The 21,291-nt window shown below is 37.7% G+C and overlaps 2 protein-coding genes across 2 annotated transcripts; both read left to right on the forward strand.

Annotated features, from left to right (window-relative positions):
- The first annotated feature begins 205 nt into the window (after positions 1-205).
- Positions 206-5,040, forward strand: LOC122998309 (e2f-associated phosphoprotein). The gene is made up of 6 exons (XM_044375128.1): positions 206-388; positions 1,693-1,874; positions 2,137-2,268; positions 2,362-2,476; positions 2,562-2,690; positions 4,331-5,040. The coding sequence occupies exons 1-6, from the start codon at positions 309-311 to the stop codon at positions 4,620-4,622; spliced, it is 930 nt and encodes a 309-aa protein (XP_044231063.1). The 5' UTR covers positions 206-308; the 3' UTR covers positions 4,623-5,040.
- Positions 5,041-6,267: 1,227 nt separating this feature from the next.
- sptssa (serine palmitoyltransferase, small subunit A) lies at positions 6,268-11,840 on the forward strand. Its single transcript, XM_044375681.1, has 2 exons — positions 6,268-6,457; positions 9,678-11,840. The coding sequence occupies exons 1-2, from the start codon at positions 6,355-6,357 to the stop codon at positions 9,779-9,781; spliced, it is 207 nt and encodes a 68-aa protein (XP_044231616.1). The 5' UTR covers positions 6,268-6,354; the 3' UTR covers positions 9,782-11,840.
- Positions 11,841-21,291: the final 9,451 nt, after the last annotated feature.

Raw genomic sequence — 21,291 nt, forward strand, 5'->3', positions numbered from 1 at the left:
ATGAATTCTGCAGTTTCTCACAAATATAATATAAAGTATCTGCAGATCTTCTATGATTTTACAGAATCTTTAAAAACATAAAAAGATAAATATTGTGGACAAGACAGATATATTTAATTTAATTTAATTTAACGATGTATATAATCTCGGCTCGCTCCACAACAGTAGGTGGCGGTAGTGTTTTCTTTTCAATGTTTGCGCACTTCCGTGCAATCAAATCTGAAGTAGAAGAAGAATAGGGTCGCGCTAAGGGTGCTAGCTCGCTAGCAGCTCGTGTTGTTGTAATTGAACTTTGTCAAACAGTGAAAATGAACAAACTGAATAAACCACAAGAGTTTGACTCTTATGAAATCGAGGAGCCGAGCGACGAGGAGAGAGCCTGCAGCAGGTGAGAATTAAATAAAACAGTTAGTTAAAAAAAACGCTGTAGCTTTAGCAGCATGAGGCTAACTAGCTGAATGCTAACATGTAAACAAACTAGAACAGACGAGAACGAGTCGATTTTATTTAAATGTTTTAAGTTGAACAACTGATGGAAGATCTGTTAGCTGTTGGTGGCTATTTTTACTGTTGACGTTGTCTTAGTTAGTGTTTAGTTTAAGTATTTTAGCAGCAGTGGTAGAAAGGAACTAAGTACATTTACTGAAGTACTGCAACGTTACTCGAGTACAATTTTGAGGTACTTGTGCTTTACTGGAGTATTTCCATTTGTTGCTACTTTATACTTCCACTCCACTACATTTCAGAGGTAAATATTGTACTTTTTACTTCACTACATCTATTTGACAGACTTAGTAACTTTTCAGATAATTTGACATAAAACAAGAGAAGCTTCTTAATGAGGCCGCATTATTTAAGATGAACGCAAACTTTCACATAAATCCGTGTGTAGTTGTGTCTCTTTGTCATGTTTGCTCCTCTAAACTTCATTTCAAATAAATAAAACCCAAAGAGGTGAAATTCTAATATTTCACAAAAACACAAAGATGAGAGAAAAGTTCTGGAAAATGGAACTTTTTTCTCTTCTTTCCTACACAGACGATCATCTCACAGTCGTTCAGATTTATCTTGTGAGTCTGATAAAATCCTGAACATCAAATAATAACAATTAAATGCACTGATGAATCATGCGCTGATTGAAAAGTTAAATTTATGATGGTAAACTTGGCCTGCACAAAAGTCAAACTCATGAAGAAGTTAAGACCATCTGACGATTATTTACTTGAATAATGGATTAATTATTTAGCCTATAAAATGTTGAAAAATTATGAAAAATGCTTGTTATAACAGCCTGAGGTGACGTATTCAAATAGTTTATTTTATTCAACCAACAATCTAAACTCAAAGACATTCAGTTTACTGACACAAAACACAACAAATGTTTGGTGTCTTTTCTAGAAATAATCACCAAAAAGATAATTATCTGTTGACTGATTAATATATTGATCAACTAATTGTTGCAACTCTAATATATTTACATACATCTTTACAGGATTTATACCAAACAGTGATAAAACTACGACATTAGTCAGTAAAGTTTTTACATTTTCTAAGATATTGTTTGGAGGTTCGGCTGCAATATTGATTCATGTTTTCTCAATTTATGAATTCACGGCTTTGTCTGTAAGACATCAGTGAGTATTGAATATCTCTGTGTTAGGAAGGGATTTAACTTCTCTCTCGGTGTTTCAGTTCAGAGGACGAGCTGGACGTGCTGCTGAACGGGACTCCGGAGCAGAAGAAGAAGCTGATCAGAGAGTATCTGACGGGGGAGAGCGAGTCGTCCAGCGGCGATGAGTTTGAGAAGGAGATGGAGGCGGAGCTCAGCTCCACCATCAGGACCATGGAGGGAACCTGGGGACCGTCAACGGCAGGTATCGTCACCGTACAGGACGTAGACACGCTGCCGACCTCGTCACCCTGACTGATGTAGAATCAGACTGACTTTCTGCCACATCAGTTGTAATTGACAGCTGATTTATCACAGAAGGGAACCTTTAATGACCAGTATGAACAGGAGGAAGTCAACCTATTATTCAAGTCAGACTTGAAAATTTGTGAATCTGTCGTCTAATATAGCTGAACATTGCAGAACTTGACCATGATGTTTAAATCTGTGTTTGTGTGTCTCTGCAGCAGTGAAGCAGGGCGGAGGAGGTGGCGGAGGAGGTGGTGGCGGTGGCGGCTGCCCTGAACCTTCAAACCCTTTGATGTACGATAAAGTCTACTTTGACTCTGACTCAGAGGAGGAGGAGGAGGACACACCAAGTAAGAGACCAGCTGTTAGTTTCCCTCCACCCTTATGAATGACGCATCATCACAGTAAATGTATAACTCATATATATGCTCTCATATATGCAGGCAGCTCCACCGGCCGGAAGCAGAGACAGCGGATCGTACAATCAAACGATGAACTGCTGTACGACCCCGACAAGGACGACAGGGACCAGGCCTGGGTGGACGCCAGGAGGAGACAGTAAGATTTTACTCAACCTTTGTTCATCCATCTCTCAGAGCGTCCTCTCCCGGGTAATCACTCAACGTCTTGTCGTGTGTCGCAGGTATAACAGCAGGAAACGACCGGCGGCGGCGTTTCGGTCGCAGCACCGTCAGCAGTCGGGTTTACCGAGCAGCGACGCCGTCCTCAACTGTCCCGCCTGCATGACGACGCTCTGCCTGGACTGTCAGAGGTGAGACTTCCAGCTCAGATCAAGTGGAGCTTAAACGAGGGACGTTCTGATAAATGATCGATACAGTTAAAAGACCGGTTCTTAAAATCTGAGATCAATCTTTGCATCTTTTCTCTGTGAATATGTGAACAGTTGTGCTAAATATTACATGTAGGGTTATTACAACATTAGAGCTGCAACAATTAGTCGGTTAGTTATCAACTATCAAATTAATCACCAACTATTTTAATAATGGATTAATTGTTTTGAGTCATTTTTTTTTTAAAGGAAAAAAGTTTCTGATTCCAGCTTCTGAAACGTGAATATTTTCTAGTTTCTTTAGTCTCTTTGACAGTAAACTTGATATATTTGGGTTGTGACTGTTGTTCAGGATTAAATGAGATATTTGAGGACGTCATCTTGGGTTTTGGGAAACACTGATCGACATTTTATAGACCAAACAAATCAATCGAGAAGATAATCGACGGATCTTTAGTTCCTCATTGTCGTGTCCTCAGATCTCTTGATGACTGAGCTTTGAGGTGAATAACGCTGGTTGGTGTCAGACTGAAACGTTTCCTTTAATCCTGACTTGCAGTAGATGATACTGACTATATTAAGCGTCTTGAATCCTGAATAGTTACAGTGTTGTTTACCTGCTGCAGGTTACAGGACAGTCGTGCCTAGTTGGCTGACTCTTGTAGCTAATATAATGTAGGAGAATGAGGGTCGGGTAACTGTGACCTGGAATGAGCGCCGGGTCACGGTGACCGAAACATGTCAGTCCACCGAACCAAAAACAGGAGACATCTGGAGATATTGGGAAAGAGGCGGAATACCACACACACACACAGCGCAGAGACGCCCACTCAATCTGGATAAAGTCCAAAGATAAGAGAAATTGAGAAATGTCCCATTCTTCTGTAGAAGTCTGGTAAACAGGATGAGACTCGTCACGCAACTCGAACACACACACACACACACACACAGCCTGTCTTCAGTATAAAAAGGCATGTCACGTTCTGTAACGTTGGAAGATATCGCTATCTGACACCTGTGTCTCGACCAGCTGATTCCTCTTTCTGCCACAACGCTAATTAAGACATCTGTGAGAGGAACAGACCGATAACCGTTCGCATGACGTGTGATCCAAGCACGTCAGAAATCAAACACGTTGGTTGTTCCGAGCGGCCACGTTGTTGAAGGTGGAGTGAAAAGCTGACCGTCACGGATAAATAGTCGGTGTCAAGAATGAAAAAAGAGATCTTGACAGAGAAACTCTAGATCTCTCCTCCTCCACACGGCTGAACAATCACTGTGTCAAGTGGGCGCGAATGACGGATTGTAGGTGTCAAATCCAGGAGCGTTATACTACATAAGACTGTCCCGCTTAGCTGCCTTCTGTCAGTTACAGATCAAAAATACAAACAGACTGGATGCTGTTCTTTATTTGTGGTATTTTTTTATTGAATAATTGGATCAAATCAAGATAAATTTAATCTACTTTGTCAATCAAAATCAAATATATTATTGCCAATATCCAGTCGATATGCTAATGTGAGAAGCTAACGTGCCTGATCCTCGCTAACCTCTTCTCACCACAATCAATCAAAACAAACTGTTCGAGTCAAAGATGTGATGATGTGTTTGTGTTCACTCAGGCACGAAAAGTACCGGACGCAGTACCGCGCCATGTTCGTCATGAACTGCACGGTGAAGAAGGACGAGGTGTTACGCTACAAGACGGAGAAGGAGAGGAAACCGAGGAACAGGAAGAGGAGGAAGGGACAGAAGGAGACGCCGGCGGACGAGGCTCCCGACCCGACGCCGGCGGGGATGGACGCCGACGAGGTTTACCACCCGGTGCAGTGCTCCGAGTGCTCCACGGAGGTGGCGGTGTACGACAAAGACGAGGTCTACCACTTCTTCAACATCCTGGCCAGCCACTGCTGAGACCGAACAGATGGACGTTCAAGTTCAGTTTGTGTCTGCGGCTCGTAACTTCTGAGACACTTTTGCAGCTGCAGAAGAAGAGAACGGGGAGAAGGAGGAATCCCAGAATCCCTCAGTGGTCAGTCTGAAGTCTGAGCGCATTGATACAGCAGCTACATAAGGCTGAGCATCGTTTCACCCGTCTGATCAGGACAGAAGTGGAATGTCGACTGTCTTCACATTTTTATAAAAATATCTGCCAAAAACTGGAATTTGACGCAAAATATGTGCTTTTGTGGTCATCGTTACTAAACTGGACCAACAGTGGATATTTAAGGATCCTTTAAAGTCGTTTTTTTTTTTTCTTTTTTCAAGAATTGTGATGTAAGATTTGTACTGAACGGGACATTTTACAGATGAAAATAAACTTCGGTGCAATGTAAAGTCAACACTATTCATAAATGATATTCCTCCGCAGCAGTTTCTTTTTTATTTATCTGCAGATAAAGGTTTTATGCACTACTAAGTAATTTGTGGTTTTAAAAACATGCATAAGAAAGTCTTGAGATCGTGCAGGTTGTTGTGTGGAAGCCTCACTGGTTGGTACTGAGATACTGTCAGAAGATCCCGGGTTCAGTTGGCTTCATGCGAAAACATTTGTGAGGTTTGTTTGTCATGTCGGATTCAACAAACTCTTTGAACTGCATAAATCTGTTTAAATCACTTGTTTCAGCCTGATGAACGTCGCCTCACCATCATGAGGAGCTGAATGTTCCTGAGATTTCATCATCATCAGCATCATCAACACCCCTAAAACGTCCACATAAAGACGACTCAGTCCGCTCCATTTGTGAGCACACGTTGATCAGTGTCAGTCGTCGTATTAGAGGAGCTGAAACTATTAGAAAACGTGAATCCATCAGAGCAGCTGCTGCACCGTGACAGAAATAAAGAGGGAAGGCTTTGACATGAAAAACATCTTTCTAAAGCAAAGTGCTCCGTGATTAATATGAGAGGCGTCTTGTGACAGTCAGAGATATTAATGGAGAGAATATTACAACCTTCAGTAGATTTAAAATAAATGTTCCTGTGAGCTGCCCACGTCTTTCTTGAGTTTCTGCAAATAATGATTAGTTGGATAAAACTTGTCAAGCATTTTAAAAGATATCTCCGAAAAAACTCTCCAACAGTTGTGGACCAATATGACGAGGCAGAAGGTGTGTTTATGATGTCTTGTTGAAAAAGTTAATGGATTGACTTATAAAAGAAGTTTTCCCAGCAGTTGTTTCAGTTACATCTAACATTGTAGTGTGATTGCAAATTCCCACAAAACCTTTAAAAAATGAAATAACAGCCGAGGAGACAAGTGAGAAAAGAGTAAATTCAACGTAATTATAGAGTTGAACATGTTGGTTGAATATCCGACTTTGTAATAAAATATTATTATTAAGCAACTGTAAAATATATATATATATATATTTTTTTTACAAAATATATCTATTGTTTAAGATTAAAAAAAGGAAAAACTGTCTTTTGGAAATCGGGATGTTGGAAGCAGGCATGGATGGATGGATGGAATTCCCCCGGTCTGCGTGATTGCGTCATCGCCGTACGCTGGAGCGCGGAGTTGTGATTGGCTAAAGATGAAACCCTGATAAAACGTCATACGCCATCACTGCGGAATTACGTAGAAAGGGGGGAAAAAACAGGAAAAAGGAAAAAAAAATAAGTAGTCGTTTGTGAAGTTGGGACCATGGCTCTGGGTGACTGTTGGAAGCAGTTATCCTGGTTTTACTATCAGTATCTTCTGGTGACGGCGCTGTACATGCTGGAGCCCTGGGAGCGGACGGTGTTCAGTATCCTTCTCCGTGTTTAACTCCTCCAGAGCGGGCTGAACGAGCGAGCTAACATGCTAACGTTAGCTAGGACGTCAGCAGTTAGCCGAGCTCGTGGCCGGATAAGTTCATGTTTACTCTGTGTTTTCTACGATTTCTGTTTGTAATATCAGTTAAGACATTTTTTAAAAAAAAAATACATAGGCGTTTATGATAAAGTTGGCATATAGAGACTGTAAAGGATTATTAATTTCGCTGAAATTTAAATGAATCTAATGTTGTCGCTAACGAGTTTGAAAGGAAATCGTACTTTTAAGAAAAATGATGAACGTTTTTTACTGTTGAATGAATGCAGAACTAAGGAGCCACATCTATCGATTAAGAATAAACCCAATGTCTCCATATAAAATCTATGTATTTGCCTACAAGTGACGAATCGTTAAATTCATATAGTTTTGAACGGAGCTTTGGTCCGGTCGGCTCCCGTCCTTACTGCTGTGTTTGGCGGAAGAGGAAAAGCTTGAAAAACTGGCGGAACTTCAATCAAATTTTAATACATTTCCATTTTGACAAAGCTTAATATTTTGTTCTGTAAGGTTTGTACATTATAAACAGCGAAGAATCGTTTAACTATCATTTTAAATAGACAAAGTCATGTTTGAGTTTTTTAATTAGTGCCGAGTTAAGTATCATCCACTATAGTTTTAGGAAAGTCATCACTTTTTGTTCTACTACACATATTTCTGTCTGTTTAAGTGAAGACACGTAAAACATGTAGAATTGTAAACGGAGTTCAGTATGTGGTTTATATCCGGCAAAGCAGCCAGTAGAGCCTCCCATCCCCAGTCAGCTGATTCACACATGTTTATAAAATCCAGTTACATCATGTTCTTTTTATTCCTATTTAATTTAACTTTAATTGAGAACACAGTAAAACTTAAATCTTGATAGTCAGGTTCGTATTAGAGGAAGGACTGGTGGTTAACAGTTGAAGTGTTTGGTGTTGTTGGTGTTATGGCTGTACTTTGATCTGTAGTTACTACAGTAAACCGACAGCATCTCAAGATGAACATGATGTATCTGTCGTCTGTCAACAGGCGGAGCAACCCTCAGCTCATGTGTCTCTTTTCGCCTCAGGCTCAGGTGTGTCTGTGTGAATGAGTTAGAGGTTGTTAATGTGTCCCATCAGATGTTCAATATTTATTCAGACGCTCAGGGATCATGCAGAAAACAAACCGGTAGTCTTTGTTTGTTTTTTTTTTGTTTGTATTTTATAAAAAATGTCAAATAGTTGCTGGTTACGGATTCATAAAAGCTGTGATGATCTTGTTTTTCATATGTCGGGTGAAATACTTCAGACTCTCTGTAGCTGTGATGTAAATTAGCAGCAGTTGAAAGACTAAAAAAGCTGAATTTGATAACAGTGAAGTAGGAGCTGACATTTTCTTAGTGTAAAGGTTCTCTTCCTGCTCCTGGATGGTCATGAATAATAGATGGACAGTTTTTACAAGTAGTATAAAGTTGAGACAAACCAGTCAGGTGCTGATATGTACGACTGAAACTAACGATTATTTTCATTATCGCTTAATCTGCTGATTTATTTTCTCGATGAATCGATTTGTCTGTAATATGTTATTACTTCCCAGGGTGATGTCGTTAAAAGGTCAGTTTACCATCAGGAATGATACAGAAAAGCTTAAAATTATCACGTTTGAGAAGTTACAACCAGATATTTGTCATTTTTATGCCTCCGTGGCGGCGACAGTCGTGGTCGGTGACGTTATTGTTGTCTCATGTCTCATGAACATGATATCTCAGGAACACCTTGAGGGAATTTCTTCAAATTTAGCACAAACGTCCACTTGGACTCAAGGATGAGCTGATTATAATTTGGTGGTCAAAGGTCAAGGTCACTGTGACCTTACAAACACATTTTTTTGGCCATAACTCATGAATTCATACTCTAATTATGACAAAGTTTCACATAAATGTGTAATAGGATAAAATGATGAAGTGGTGACATTTTATATCCAAAAGGTCAAAGGTCAACTTCACTGTGACATCATAATATTCTGCAAAAACACTTTTCTGGCCGTTATTCAACATCATAACTCAGGAACAGAAGGGAGATTATGAAGATTGTGACCATATTTCACATTTGGTCGGATAATTAACTGAACTAATCTTGGTTCCCACCTTGAAACTGTGCTGATTGTTTAGATCTTCTGTGTGTGAAACGTCTACGTTTTAGAATTTGTAGCGTCTTTGCAGCAACATCTACGTCTGAAGCATCGTCTGTTGTCATGGCTACAACTTCATCTTCTATCAGAATCAGTTTTATTGGCCAAATGTGCACATACACAAGGAAAATACACTTAATACAGATATTATGAGTCTGAACAGACGTGGATGTAAACTGCATCCTGATTGGTTGTTTCTAGTTGCTATTAGAAAACAACTGAAATTAGTTGCAGATTATTTATCTGTCAGTCGATTAATCGTTTGCGTTAATGTAGGTACTGTACTGTATGTCTGACAGGTCGGAGGTCAGAGATCAACACTTCTAACCACAGTCAGCTGGTTTCATGATCAAACTCTTACAGACCAGTTAAACCAGCAGATGATCTGACAGGTTGATGTTACACAGGTTCAAACCTCCATCTTTACATAATAAAGACAACTGGCAGGAGTTTTGATACTAATATTTATAGACTGATATTTATTTTTGAGTCATTTCAATAATATATCAGCTGATAATTATTTTTACACAACCCATAAAATGAATTAACAAAGTTTTTTTTTTTTTTTTTTTAACAACTTCAACCAAGAAATGTGCTGAACAGAAATAAACTCATACAGCGATATATCTGCCGATGAGTTAATATCAGCCGGTATATTTAAAGGCCTGGACGATTCATCGTTGGAGCTCTAGTTGACAGTCAGGAACTGTTTAGATTAAAGATTATTCATTATCAATCAGTCTGCCGATTATATCCTGGGTTAACGTCAGAACATTGTTCCTTAGAGCTCACGGTGACGTCTTCAAACGTCTTGTTTTGTTTGATCAACGTCCAAAATCCACAAATATTCAGTTTACTATCACGTATGACATATTTTAGAAGCTGCAACCAGAGAATATTTGTCATTTTTCCGGTTGTTTGATTATCAAAATATTTTCTGGTTAATTGATGAATCAGTTCTATTCTCCAGTGTTTGTTCCTCCTTAACGTCTGGTGTTCAGACTCGCTGCTGATCTCTGTGGCCGGCATGGCCATATACACCGGCTACGTCTTCATGCCGCAGCACATCATGGCCATCCTGCACTACTTCGAGGTCGTCCAATGACACGATGACTCCACCCACCGGCTTCCTGTCCCTGGCTTCCTGTCCGTCAGTCTACCCGCTCGCCCCGTCTGTCTGCGGTCTCCTGGGTTTGAGGTGGGGGATTGTTTCCGCACATGTGGAGGCAGAACTTCTCCTCCTCCTTTCCAAAGCTACTTCAAAGGTCAAAGCTCTGAACGCCATGTTGGACGATGACATCATGACGGCTTCCCCTCCACTCGTCTGAATGATTTGGGATTGTGAGCAGCGTCGAGCTGTGAGACGGGGATGTTGGAAGGAGGTGCGCTTGGTTTAGTTTCTCATGTTTTTATCTTCTGAAATCAAGCGCACCTTACGGGTTTTGAAGATGATGTGGTCGTGTGGAGTGACGGGACTGCTTTTTTTTTTTTTTATTATTTCATTCAGACATCAAAGCGTTGTCGTCTTTTATTCAGGGGCAGGAAACAGCAGCTTTGTATGAGCCAAATATGAATTTTAGAGCAAAATCGGACTTCTGAATGATTGTTTTGTTGAAGCTGCTTTTTAAAGAAAGAACATCAGTCATTTTCAACCAGTTTCACCATTTTCAACACACGCTCACCTCGTTGTGTAGCAATGACATGCATCACGACGCTAACGTTAACGTCAGCATCACAACGCTAACGTTAACGCCTGCTGCAACAGGTAGAAACACTACATGAACAATTAGTTTCCTGTGTAAACAAATAGTTACATTCAATATCAATTAGACAAATAATCATGTGAATAAATACAAACAAAATATTTATTGGCCTGTTTCAATATTTAAGTTTGTTCATTATAAGTAAAATGTGCCTCATTTTTAAATGTCCTTGTTTTCTTTTTCATTTACAAAGTTTATTTCATGATTTCACAGTTGCAACTATTATTGTCATTATTCATTAATCTGCTGATTTATTTTCTCCATTAATCGTCTATAAAACATCAAGAAATACTGAAAAGTGTCACAACTTCAGTTTACTGGAACGTAAAACAAAGAAAAGCAACAAATTATCACATTTTAGCAGCATTTTTGCTTTAAAATTGACTGAAATGACCAATAAATGATCATAATAGTTGCTCATATTCTCTCCAGTACACCGTTATATACACTCCCTATTAATAATGTCTTTATCTATTTATTGAATATTGAACATTGTGAATGTTCACAGGATGATGATGATGTTGAGTTTAATTTGTGACGATCTCACATCTCAGAACATTTGTATATTTATTATTTCTTCCTTTCAAAATGGAGCTAACTGGAAAACTGACTCCTCTAACTGGAAGTTTAGTCGTTTATTTTACTTCCTGCACATAAACCTTCACCTAAAAATTAATTCTTAAACTGTTGGGAAACGCTGCCAGTAACTCTGAACCTGATTGGATAGCTGCCCGGCGAGAGAGACACGCAAAGGGGGGCAAAGGTCAAGTGATGGGGAATTGTGACATCATTGATTTATTGTAAGTAAACTTAATTTTCAGCATCAATTTTATATTAATATGAACCAAATTTAGTTGATCTTAGTAGCTGTTTCTACCCTAAAAGAGAAGTTTTCACCACAAAGTAAAAGAAGCTAAAATAGATCATGTTTGGATGATGTTTATGACTCGTTAATGACGTCTTTTAATTCTCCAGCATCACACGAGGTTTGAGAGGATTTAACGCCTCCTGTGTTGCTGCATGTGTGATGGAAAACGGATGAAAAACAGGTTGAAAATGACTCCTTCTTTTTTTTTTGTGCTTTAAATTCCAACTTTTACTTTGAATCGCGATGCAGTTTCAACAGCAGTTTCCTCTTTGCACAGAAATGTTTAAGAATTTCCATTTTTATGTCATCACAGGTTATGATACGTGCTCTGCTACTGGTATCCCTTTTTTTTTTTTTTTTTCCTCTGCAAAATTGTGTATTTTTTTCAAACTCGTGTACATAATCTTGTATACATATTTGTAAAGTTTTGTAGTTGGCGCGTAGAATAAAATATTTGTGGTTTTTTGTGAGCTACTGACGCTAAATACTGTTCCATAACTGAAATAATTAAAGGGATATTTCACTAAATGGAAGGCAGTCCTCCTGAAGTCATTTCTTCCATGATTTTAAACCCAGAAGTCTGACTCCTGTTTCCTGTGTCATTTCCTTCAGTCTGACATTGTGTAAAAGTAAAATTTATGATGTTTCACAGTCGCTGTGATTAAGTTTTTGGCTGTAAGATTTGTTTCCTGTGGACTTGTTTCCACTTTCTTGGGGTTTACTGTGAGTTTTTGGGGTTTTTACTGTCAGATGTCCAGCAGTGATGATGGAAGTGGTGCCACTGCTACTACTACTGAAATAAATGATCCACGAAGATCAGTAACGTTTTATTTTACTGGTGTGGAATTTTGTGTTAAATGTACTTAAAGGACAATTTCACAGTTTTTGTCTGCTTTAAAACAGTCAAGAACCCAAATGAACACTGTGATCATTCCTCCTGTTCATGCTGACCATTAGCAGATCCCTTCATAATAAACTTCAGCTTTAAAAATCTAAAATCTATGTTGATAAAACCATCGGTGGACATTTAATCAAGTACTGTAGTTTAGAGGTATTTGTACTTTACTTGAGTATTTCCATGTGATGCTACTTTCTACATTTCAGAGGGAAATATTGTACTTTCTACTCCACTACATTTATTTGACAGCTTTAGTTACTTTTCAGATGAAGATTTGACACAATGGATAATATAACAAGCTTTTAAAATACAACACATTGTTAAAGATGAAACCAGTGGTTTCCAACCTTTTTGGCTTTTGACGTCTTACAAAAAGCAGTGTGTAGTCGGGGTCACATTTCACATGTCTATGAGTTGTTAACAGCTCCACCAAATAGTGATTTTTCCCTCTAAACTTCTCACATGCTTTCATTTCAATAAATGTTCAAATGATCCAATATTTCAGCAAAAATCAAAGATTAGAGAAAAAGTCCAAAAACTGAAAACAGATTTGTGTATCAGAACTTTGTTTTTTCTTCTTTCCTCTCCCATTAATCATCTCACCACCCCTCAGATTTATCTGCTGACCCTTTGGAGGGGCCAGACCCCTAGGTTGGGAACCACTGGACTAAACTAGCTAACTGTATATAAAGTAGTGTAAACTAGCTCCACCTCCAGCAGCTACAACAGTAACATGCTGCTCTAACACTGATGCTTCACTATTAATAATCTAATGATGTCATATATAATAATATATCAGTCAGAGGGACCAAACCACTACTTTTACTGCAATACTTTAACTACATCAAGCTCATAATACTTATGTTCTTTAACTTTTACATCAATGTATTGGTGTTTCTAACTGAAGTAAAGGATCTGAGTTCTTCTTCCACCGCTGGATAAAACTTTCAGGAATCTTGTTTTACAGCTTGTATCAAGCAGGTTTTTTATGTGTGTTGTTGCAGTTATCAGACACCAGGTGGGAGAGTTTTACTGTTTTTTTTTATCTATAAACTCTTCAAGGTTAGAAGCAGCTGCTGGATTGTTTCTTTAAACACAATTAAATTACCAATAAAATTCTTACTTTTACTTATTTTTTTCTTCTTCCAGACACTCATGAAAGTATTTGAGAAAAAAAAGTAACATTATTGATCCAAGGAATTGGGTTCTTACAGCAGCAAACAGTGGATACAGATGTGTACATACTGGATATAAACAGTGGAAATGAGGATGAGATGTGATCCTAAATAAAAGTAAAATGAGATGTTTACTGAGTGATATGAGAAAACTACCAGTTATAACCTGGGAATTGTAGAAAACTGTTAAAAAAAAAAGTTTCTTCTTAATGACCATTAAACAATAGAGACCTGAGCCAAAGTATCAAATTTAACAGAATTCATTTTCTCGTACAAGAAGGAGAGTTTCACGATGCAACACGCAGGATGAGGTTACAAAGAAAAAGGCTCCCAGAGGAGCGCTTATAACAGGGTTAAATGGGCGTTACAGTTCTTTTCTTAATTTATCAAAATACAAAATTATAGATAATGATGAGTCTGATGATGAGTCTGCTCATGTTGCAGAGTTACAGTACAAGACGGGAACATTTCATCATGATCTAAATGAAATAGTAACACTCATACACAGTGTAATCATCATTTTTATAACAAAAACAAACACAATAAATTTTAAAAAATCAATATATGTAGCCTTAAAAGAACAAATGCACCACATAATATAAACAGATAAGACTGACTTCATGTTTTCTACTTTTAAATAAAAGTATACTGGGTTAAAGGTGATTTTTAGTAGGTTGTTGGTGTTTCACCATAAATAAAGAATAGATACTATAAATAATAGTGATTCTGATCATTACTCAGACAGGGATGATGATGACAAGAACAAAATGTTTATTTTAATTTGTCACCATTTAATTGATGTGATAAAAAATATAATATTTAAACATGATTCACTTCTCAAGAAGTTCTCAAGAAATCAGTTTAGGACCAGTGATTCACACCTGTGGACCATCTGCTCTGAAACCACAAAAACAACCTCACAGCAAGCCCGACGCCCTTCAACAAAATGGAACAACTGAAAATATCCCATGATTTGTGTTACGTGACTAATCAATAAACAGAAACATTAGACTGAAGTTAATGATCTAATGCACAAAACACTGGTAACACTGGGAGCCAGAGCCCAGTGAAAAGGGAGGAGATCGACCTTTGCACGTTATTATAAAGGTCGTTTATATCCGTTATCATTATAAATCAATTAGTATAACCAATATACACAATGACAGTAACTCATATGAACAGAGTAGCTCCCTTAATACAAGGGACAAACAACAAAACCAATTTAAAAACAAAACAACAAACAGCAAAACAAAAGTCCTAAACAGGCAGCAATCAGACCAGAAGTCCCAGACATGATAATCAGATATAATATAATAACCTGCAATGAATAATCCATCAGTCCTGTCAGATGGTCAGTTCAGGTCTAACACAGGTGGTCCAGAAGCCACAGACAGTCAGCCAATCAGCTCCAGGGTAGACAACATCTGCAGGTACAATATAATTTAAAAAGAAAGTATTTTCTTTATCTTTCGTTAGTTGTAAAAACAACAAAAAACACCAGTGTTAATTTTTATGTCATTACCAAAACATTTTGTCATTACTGGAATACATTGTCATTACCGTCACAGTACATTTTTTGATAGAAAATGTTACTTTTTTGTTAACTTGGGTTTTACCTCAATCATTGTGGTAATGTTTAAAAGTCTAAATTTGCATTTTCTGAAAAAATATGCATTGCAATTCAAATATTCTGATTATTACGCAATATTTCATTGTTGAGACAAGGCAATATATTAAAAAGCAAGTGAGAACATGTTGTTAAAATGTATTTTAAATGTACTTACAAATATTTAGAACATGATTCTTAAAGAGCATGTTTTGTACTTACTGGAATGATTGTGAAAACTTTGCTTGTCAAATCATTTTGTATTAAAATCAGTGTTTTGTTTTTGTGATTGTAATGACATTTTGCTGTGACAACTTTGAAAAAAGCATCATAATATCAAAATTATCATGAAGTACAGTCAAAGCTATGCTAAGATCTTTATTCCAGACTAATTGATAAACCTTTTGAAATAGAAAAAAACAGAGATTAAAGAACACTATTTTTTCAAAATTCCAAGAGTCAAAAGTGCCCTGAATTGAAGAATCACCCTTATATAATATCAGGTCAAACATTAACATCAGTGTTTCTCTGATTGGGAAATTACCCTGTAAAATTACAGTAAATTACGAGCAGCTGTCAGCATTTTTTACAGTGTCACTACTGTAATTTAACAGTTAAGTGCTGTAAAATTTACAGGTTTACAAGGTTTGATCAATCAATCAATCAATTTTTATTTATATAGTGCCATATCACAACAAAGGTTGTAGCCTGCAGTAATATACTGCATTTTACAGTGTTGCTGTTGTAATCTACATGAACAGTTTTTTACTGTAAATGTTACAGTAAGCAACTGAAAAGTTTTCTTCGTGTTTGTATTAATAAAAACAACTATAAATTACAGACATACACTGTAAATAACAATGTGTCTTCAATCTTAATGGTCCAGAAATTAGATCAGTTCAGTTTTACATTTAAAAATTCGTATAACCCTTAAAATTGTTTGTTAACAAATGCCCGCGCTACAACATACAAGCTGTGGTGGCCCATCAAAACCACAAATGAGGAGCTGTAGAGGATAACAAACCAGGAAAGCATATAGCTACCACCATCAAAAGGAGAAAGTGCAACTGGATAGGGCATCAAACAACATCACTAGACAAGCCTTGGATTACAACCCTGCAGGAGAAGAGGAAACACCTGGAGACGTTCCACAACTCCGAGACCAGAAGAACATCGGAGTGAGCTGGCCCGGGCCCAGAAGAGAGTGAGATGGAGAGCTCTGGTGGACGCCCTATGCCCCTCAACGGGGTAAAGAGGATTAAGTCAAGTAAGTCAACCCTTAAAATCTATTACAAAAGCTTTATAGAACTGAACATTTATTCAAAAGCTTTAAAATATTCCAATTATATTCAAGTATGTTTGAAAAAATTATTATTTTGGTTCAAGCCCTTTCAAAGTTAATTATAATATCCTGAACTGCCAGCAAAACTTAGTCATGAGTCTAAACAGCAACTGCTGTATACAAGCTATTGTTTAAAAAAATATAAAAGCACAAATAAACTGATTGCATGATTAACAATTTGTAATGTCTCCAGATGTTCTCTGGTATAAGTGGCTGAAGGTTGACATCCAGGCTTCCAGCTCACTGAGTGAGAAAGAAACAAGAATGAAAATCAGGCGCAGACTGAGAGAGAAAGACAAATTAAACAACTGAATGGGAAAGAGAAACATTTTAAACATGGACACCTAATTTCCCTCATGAAATGACATCAAGTTCTTCAGAAGAGTGGTGACGAGGCTTTACTGTGACCTTTTCCTGTCTTCTTAGGAAATACTTTCCCCAACTGACCTCAGTTTTCCTCTGAGGGTGAATCACAAATATCTGAAAACAACATGTAACAAATCATCTTTTATGCCCCAGGTATTAGTACAACGTGGCAACAAACTACAGCGTCTTTACAGCAACTTACAGCTTAGAAACAAACTTGGGTTGAGCTAAAATAACCAATATAACTATTCAGCAGCAAACATATGTTAATCAACTTTGCTACATATTTGAATAAACTTCAGTTGCTTTCGATTGGAGGCTATTATTAATTATGAAATGCAAGTGGGATAAACAAGGTGAAGGTGTAGACCAGGCCGGACTAACGTTAGTCTTCACTGATGTGGAGTTCAAGAGTAAACAGTCATCCAAAAACTCTCTCTTTAAACTAGACTTGCAAACATCAGTGAAAATAATGTTTAAATACCAGTAATTCAAACTTCCAACCAAAGAACACAACCTGAAAATGTTCTCTTGTGCCTGTCAGCTGCTTAATGTTGGCAAAAATCAAACATGGTCGCTAACTGGGTAACCAGATGCACAAATGTAATTCTATTCTCTCAATAAGATGTTGCTGACCTTTTGGTTTGATTCCATAAAGGAGGATGAACGGTGATTATAGGATAGTTGCATGTTGCTTCTGTCCCTCCATTACTGCAACGGTGAAAATATACTGTATTTATTTTATATTATAATACTGTATTTTACCATCAAATCTTAAAATAGCCAACTGTTAACGTCTGTTCTTGGTTTTGGCTCCAAAGAGCATCAGAATTTGCAGTATTTTACCAAATATAGAAAGAAAAGTACCTTCCTGTTGGAATTTTGCTGTATTTTTACAGCAATTTATTACAGTGAAGTCTTAAATAGACTTTTGAGTTAGACCTGGTCTAATGTGGTCTGCACTGAGAAAAATCCATCTTTGTTTAGTTAAATATGTATATTAGTGTCTTCTTATACATCTTCTTTGATGTGTATATTAAGAGCTACTCAGAGCTGGAGCCAAACTTTGCCAATAAAGTTGTTTCTGATTCACAAGTCAAAAACATTTGGAATTAATTTTTAATCTAACTGAGAGTTTTATAGAGTTCACTTCCTCTATGAAAAGAATATTTGGTAAATCTGACTGACATGTGTTCATGTTGTATTTGTTTTTATGTGCAATGACAGTTCAAACTGGAGTCAGCAGTTCACTGTGCGTACGTGAGAAGACCTTCATCGTCTAAGTTAACCAGTAACCAGACCTTTGTTTCCTTTTCTGATCCGCTGCCAGAGACAGACGGGAAAAGAGATTCCTTGGCAGTGTGTGCACCTACGTGTTGTAATTTGAGAAATGATGCCTGAAGTTTACTTAAGATTTCAACTGATCTGCTTTCTGGAGCAGAATTATTTGATTGAAGCTGCTGATAGTCGACAATCAGCAGATATCAAATTGTGATCATTTTCATGCCCGTAAAATGAGCAGTAATTCAGTGTTTCCGTATAGAATTTCAAAAGCTTCTAAAGGAAGTTTTGTTCTGTGTTTATACAAGAAAGGAGCAGATAAAAAACACCAGGAACACTCTCAGTCTCACAACAAATACAAAACGTGTGAACTTTATAAAGTCCAGTTTTTATTGGAGCATTTTGGCAGTTTTTGAAAATAATAATACACATTAAAATTACTGGGTTAAAATTTGACCCACTTTGGGTCAATACAGCACCAACAAAACATCAAATTCACAGCAGCAATCTTATTATGAGCCAGTGTTACACCCAACAAGCTGCAGCCAAAAACTGTCACAAATGTTTTGTTTCTTATAAAAAATGATGTGCAGATGACGTTCAAAAGATACACAAGTTATTAATCATTAATAAACTGTGACATGTAAGTTCAAACAGAGCAGAGTAGATTATAACAAACTTTAGTTTGAGTAAATAACCCAATAGTAAAATAACATAACTTTATTTATATAACACTTTTCAAAAACAAGTTACAAAGTGCTTTACAAAGACATCAAAGCAAAAAGAGAAATTACACAGATATTACAAAAATTAATAGAAGTGATCCAGTAATAATAAGAAGTGAGGTTCTGGCATGAAAGCACAGAGTAAAAACAAAAAGAACTGATTCAAAAGAAAGCAATTCTTTCAAAACTACATTTTTTAAGACAGATTTACGGTCAGAAACAGAGCGAGTTGGTTTGATCTCCTCTGGTTTTTAGACTGAAAAATCACTAACAGACCTCTGCTGGAGGATCTCAGGCAGCATTCAGGCTTGTATGTTAGAGATATAATAGTGGGCCAACCCCAGACGTGCCTTAAAGTAGCGATTAAACCAGTGTAGAGATGTCAAAATAGGCATTATGTGGACTCTTTCATTGGATTCTTGTGAGTCGTCTTGCTGCAGCATTCTGGACTAGTTGAAGTTTTTGGAGAGGTTGTGTCGACTGAGACAGGAATACAGCAAGTTACAGTAGTCTAAACGGGATGTAAGAAAAGCGTGAATGACATTTTCCAAATTCTTAGCAGATAATAAAGATCTCATTTTTGAGATATTTCTAAGGTGCAGAAAGCAAGTTTGTCATCGAAGACGGAGGACAGAGACGTGCTCGCTGGAAGAGTCTGGACCTGTGATAACAGCTTCTGTTTCATCTGAATTTAACCGAAGAAGGTTTCGAGTGAGCCAGCTTGTGACATCTTCAAGACGGGATTGTATTTTGACAAGTTCTGTTATTGGAACCAACAGAGATATAGATCAAAGTGTCATCTGCATAAAAATGGAAACTGATGCAGCACTTCTGAAAGAATCGACCTAGAGGTAACATATAAATGGAGAATAATAAAGGGCCAATGACTGAGCCTTGAGGTAATATTTGTTAGTTTTGCAGTTTCCCATGATGGTAAACTCAAAATCTTTGTGTTTTTGACAAAACAAGTCATTTATGTGCTTGGGCTTCAGGGAATAATTAATCAATCAATGTATTATTACAGAGAACACTAGTTGGTTGCAGCCTTACAGCGCTCCTATGATGGAATAATGCGACCAGTCCTTCAGTTTTCTGTGTGCAGTTTGATAAAATATAACTTAACAAACTATTAAAGTCTTCAAACAGAGTCCCTGTTCTGGACCAGGACCACGAGATGGAGGATGGAGGAGCTGTCAGAGTTCAGACTGGACTTCTCTGCTGCACATTTAAAACTTATTTATGATTAATCAGATTATGTAGACCCAATAGTAATCCTATAGTAAACCTTGGCTTTTGTTGCCTGATTCGCTTTGAAGGTGGGTAATTTTTATGAGCCTGATTTGTAAAACCACGAATTAAGTTGAGTAATTGATAAGAATCTTGGTTTATTCAGTTAACTTGCGTGTCAAAGAAGTAGCTCACTTTACCAAAACATCTGCTGCTCTTTGACCTTCTGCTCTCTGTCGCTGCTATTTCTGAGTTCTGTGTTTGAGCAGAGAAAAAAGATGTTTACACCCAAATTAGTTTACAGCAGATCCTGATTGATTGGGGGGAGAGGGAGGTGGGGGGGATCATTAACACCGGACCCTGTGGCAGATCTGGCACAGCTTCATTCACACCGTCGCTGCTTCATCTGGCAGCAGGAAGCTGGCTGCTGTGTGAAGCCTCACGTATACACACATTCCTCAGAAATGAAGCTCCGGGGATCGAGCTGAGAGGTGGCGGGGCACGATGTGACACGTCTGCACCAGCTGCATCAAGACAATAGCTGCTACACATGATCCTTATTAACTATTTTGAAATCTAACACGCGGTTGTTTTTTCCGGACGTCCTTTAACACAACAGGCAGGGACGGTGAGAGTTTGCTGCAGAGACCTGCTCAAAGTGACTGATAATGAAACTGATATCCTCACACTGATAATAATAATGAAACACGCACACACATATTTTCAAATGATCAGTTAATCTTTATTTATTTTTCCGATTTCTTGATTAATATATATAAAATATCCTAAAACAGGAAGAAAAAACCCCCATCACAATTAATATGAAAATATGTGATTGTTGCAGCTGTAGTTTCAATATTCCAGTCAGAGTAGACATCATAGTCCTGTACACCCTCCTCACCAACAACTGCAGAGCAACACTCAGCTCCAACATTGTGATAATGGCGGATGATACCGCTGTCATTGACCTGATCGCCGCGAGTGATGAGTCGGCCTACAAAGAGGAGGTAAGAGCCCTGACATCATGGTGTCAGAACAACAACCTCCATCTCAGTGTCTGCAAGACAAAGGAGACGGAGGTGTTTGATTTCGTGGAGGGCAGGAAGCACACACCCTCGTCTACATCCAGTGTAGTGTCTGTGGAGACAGTCAGCAGCTTCAGGCTCTTCAGGTTCCACATCAGCTGTTGGATTCAATTTGCATCATAATAACTGAACAAAATCTCCTGAGAATCAAACCTAAAAAAAGAAAAGTTGAAAGTGTAAAATAAACTGAAAGCAAAAAAAGTGACGTCAAATGCAAAACTGAGGATAAAACTATACAAGAGTGACACGTTTGATTACAATGTTCTCCACTTTTCTTTC

The sequence above is a fragment of the Thunnus albacares genome, chromosome 15 (genome assembly GCF_914725855.1).
Source record: "Thunnus albacares chromosome 15, fThuAlb1.1, whole genome shotgun sequence".
Taxonomy (NCBI): domain Eukaryota; kingdom Metazoa; phylum Chordata; class Actinopteri; order Scombriformes; family Scombridae; genus Thunnus; species Thunnus albacares.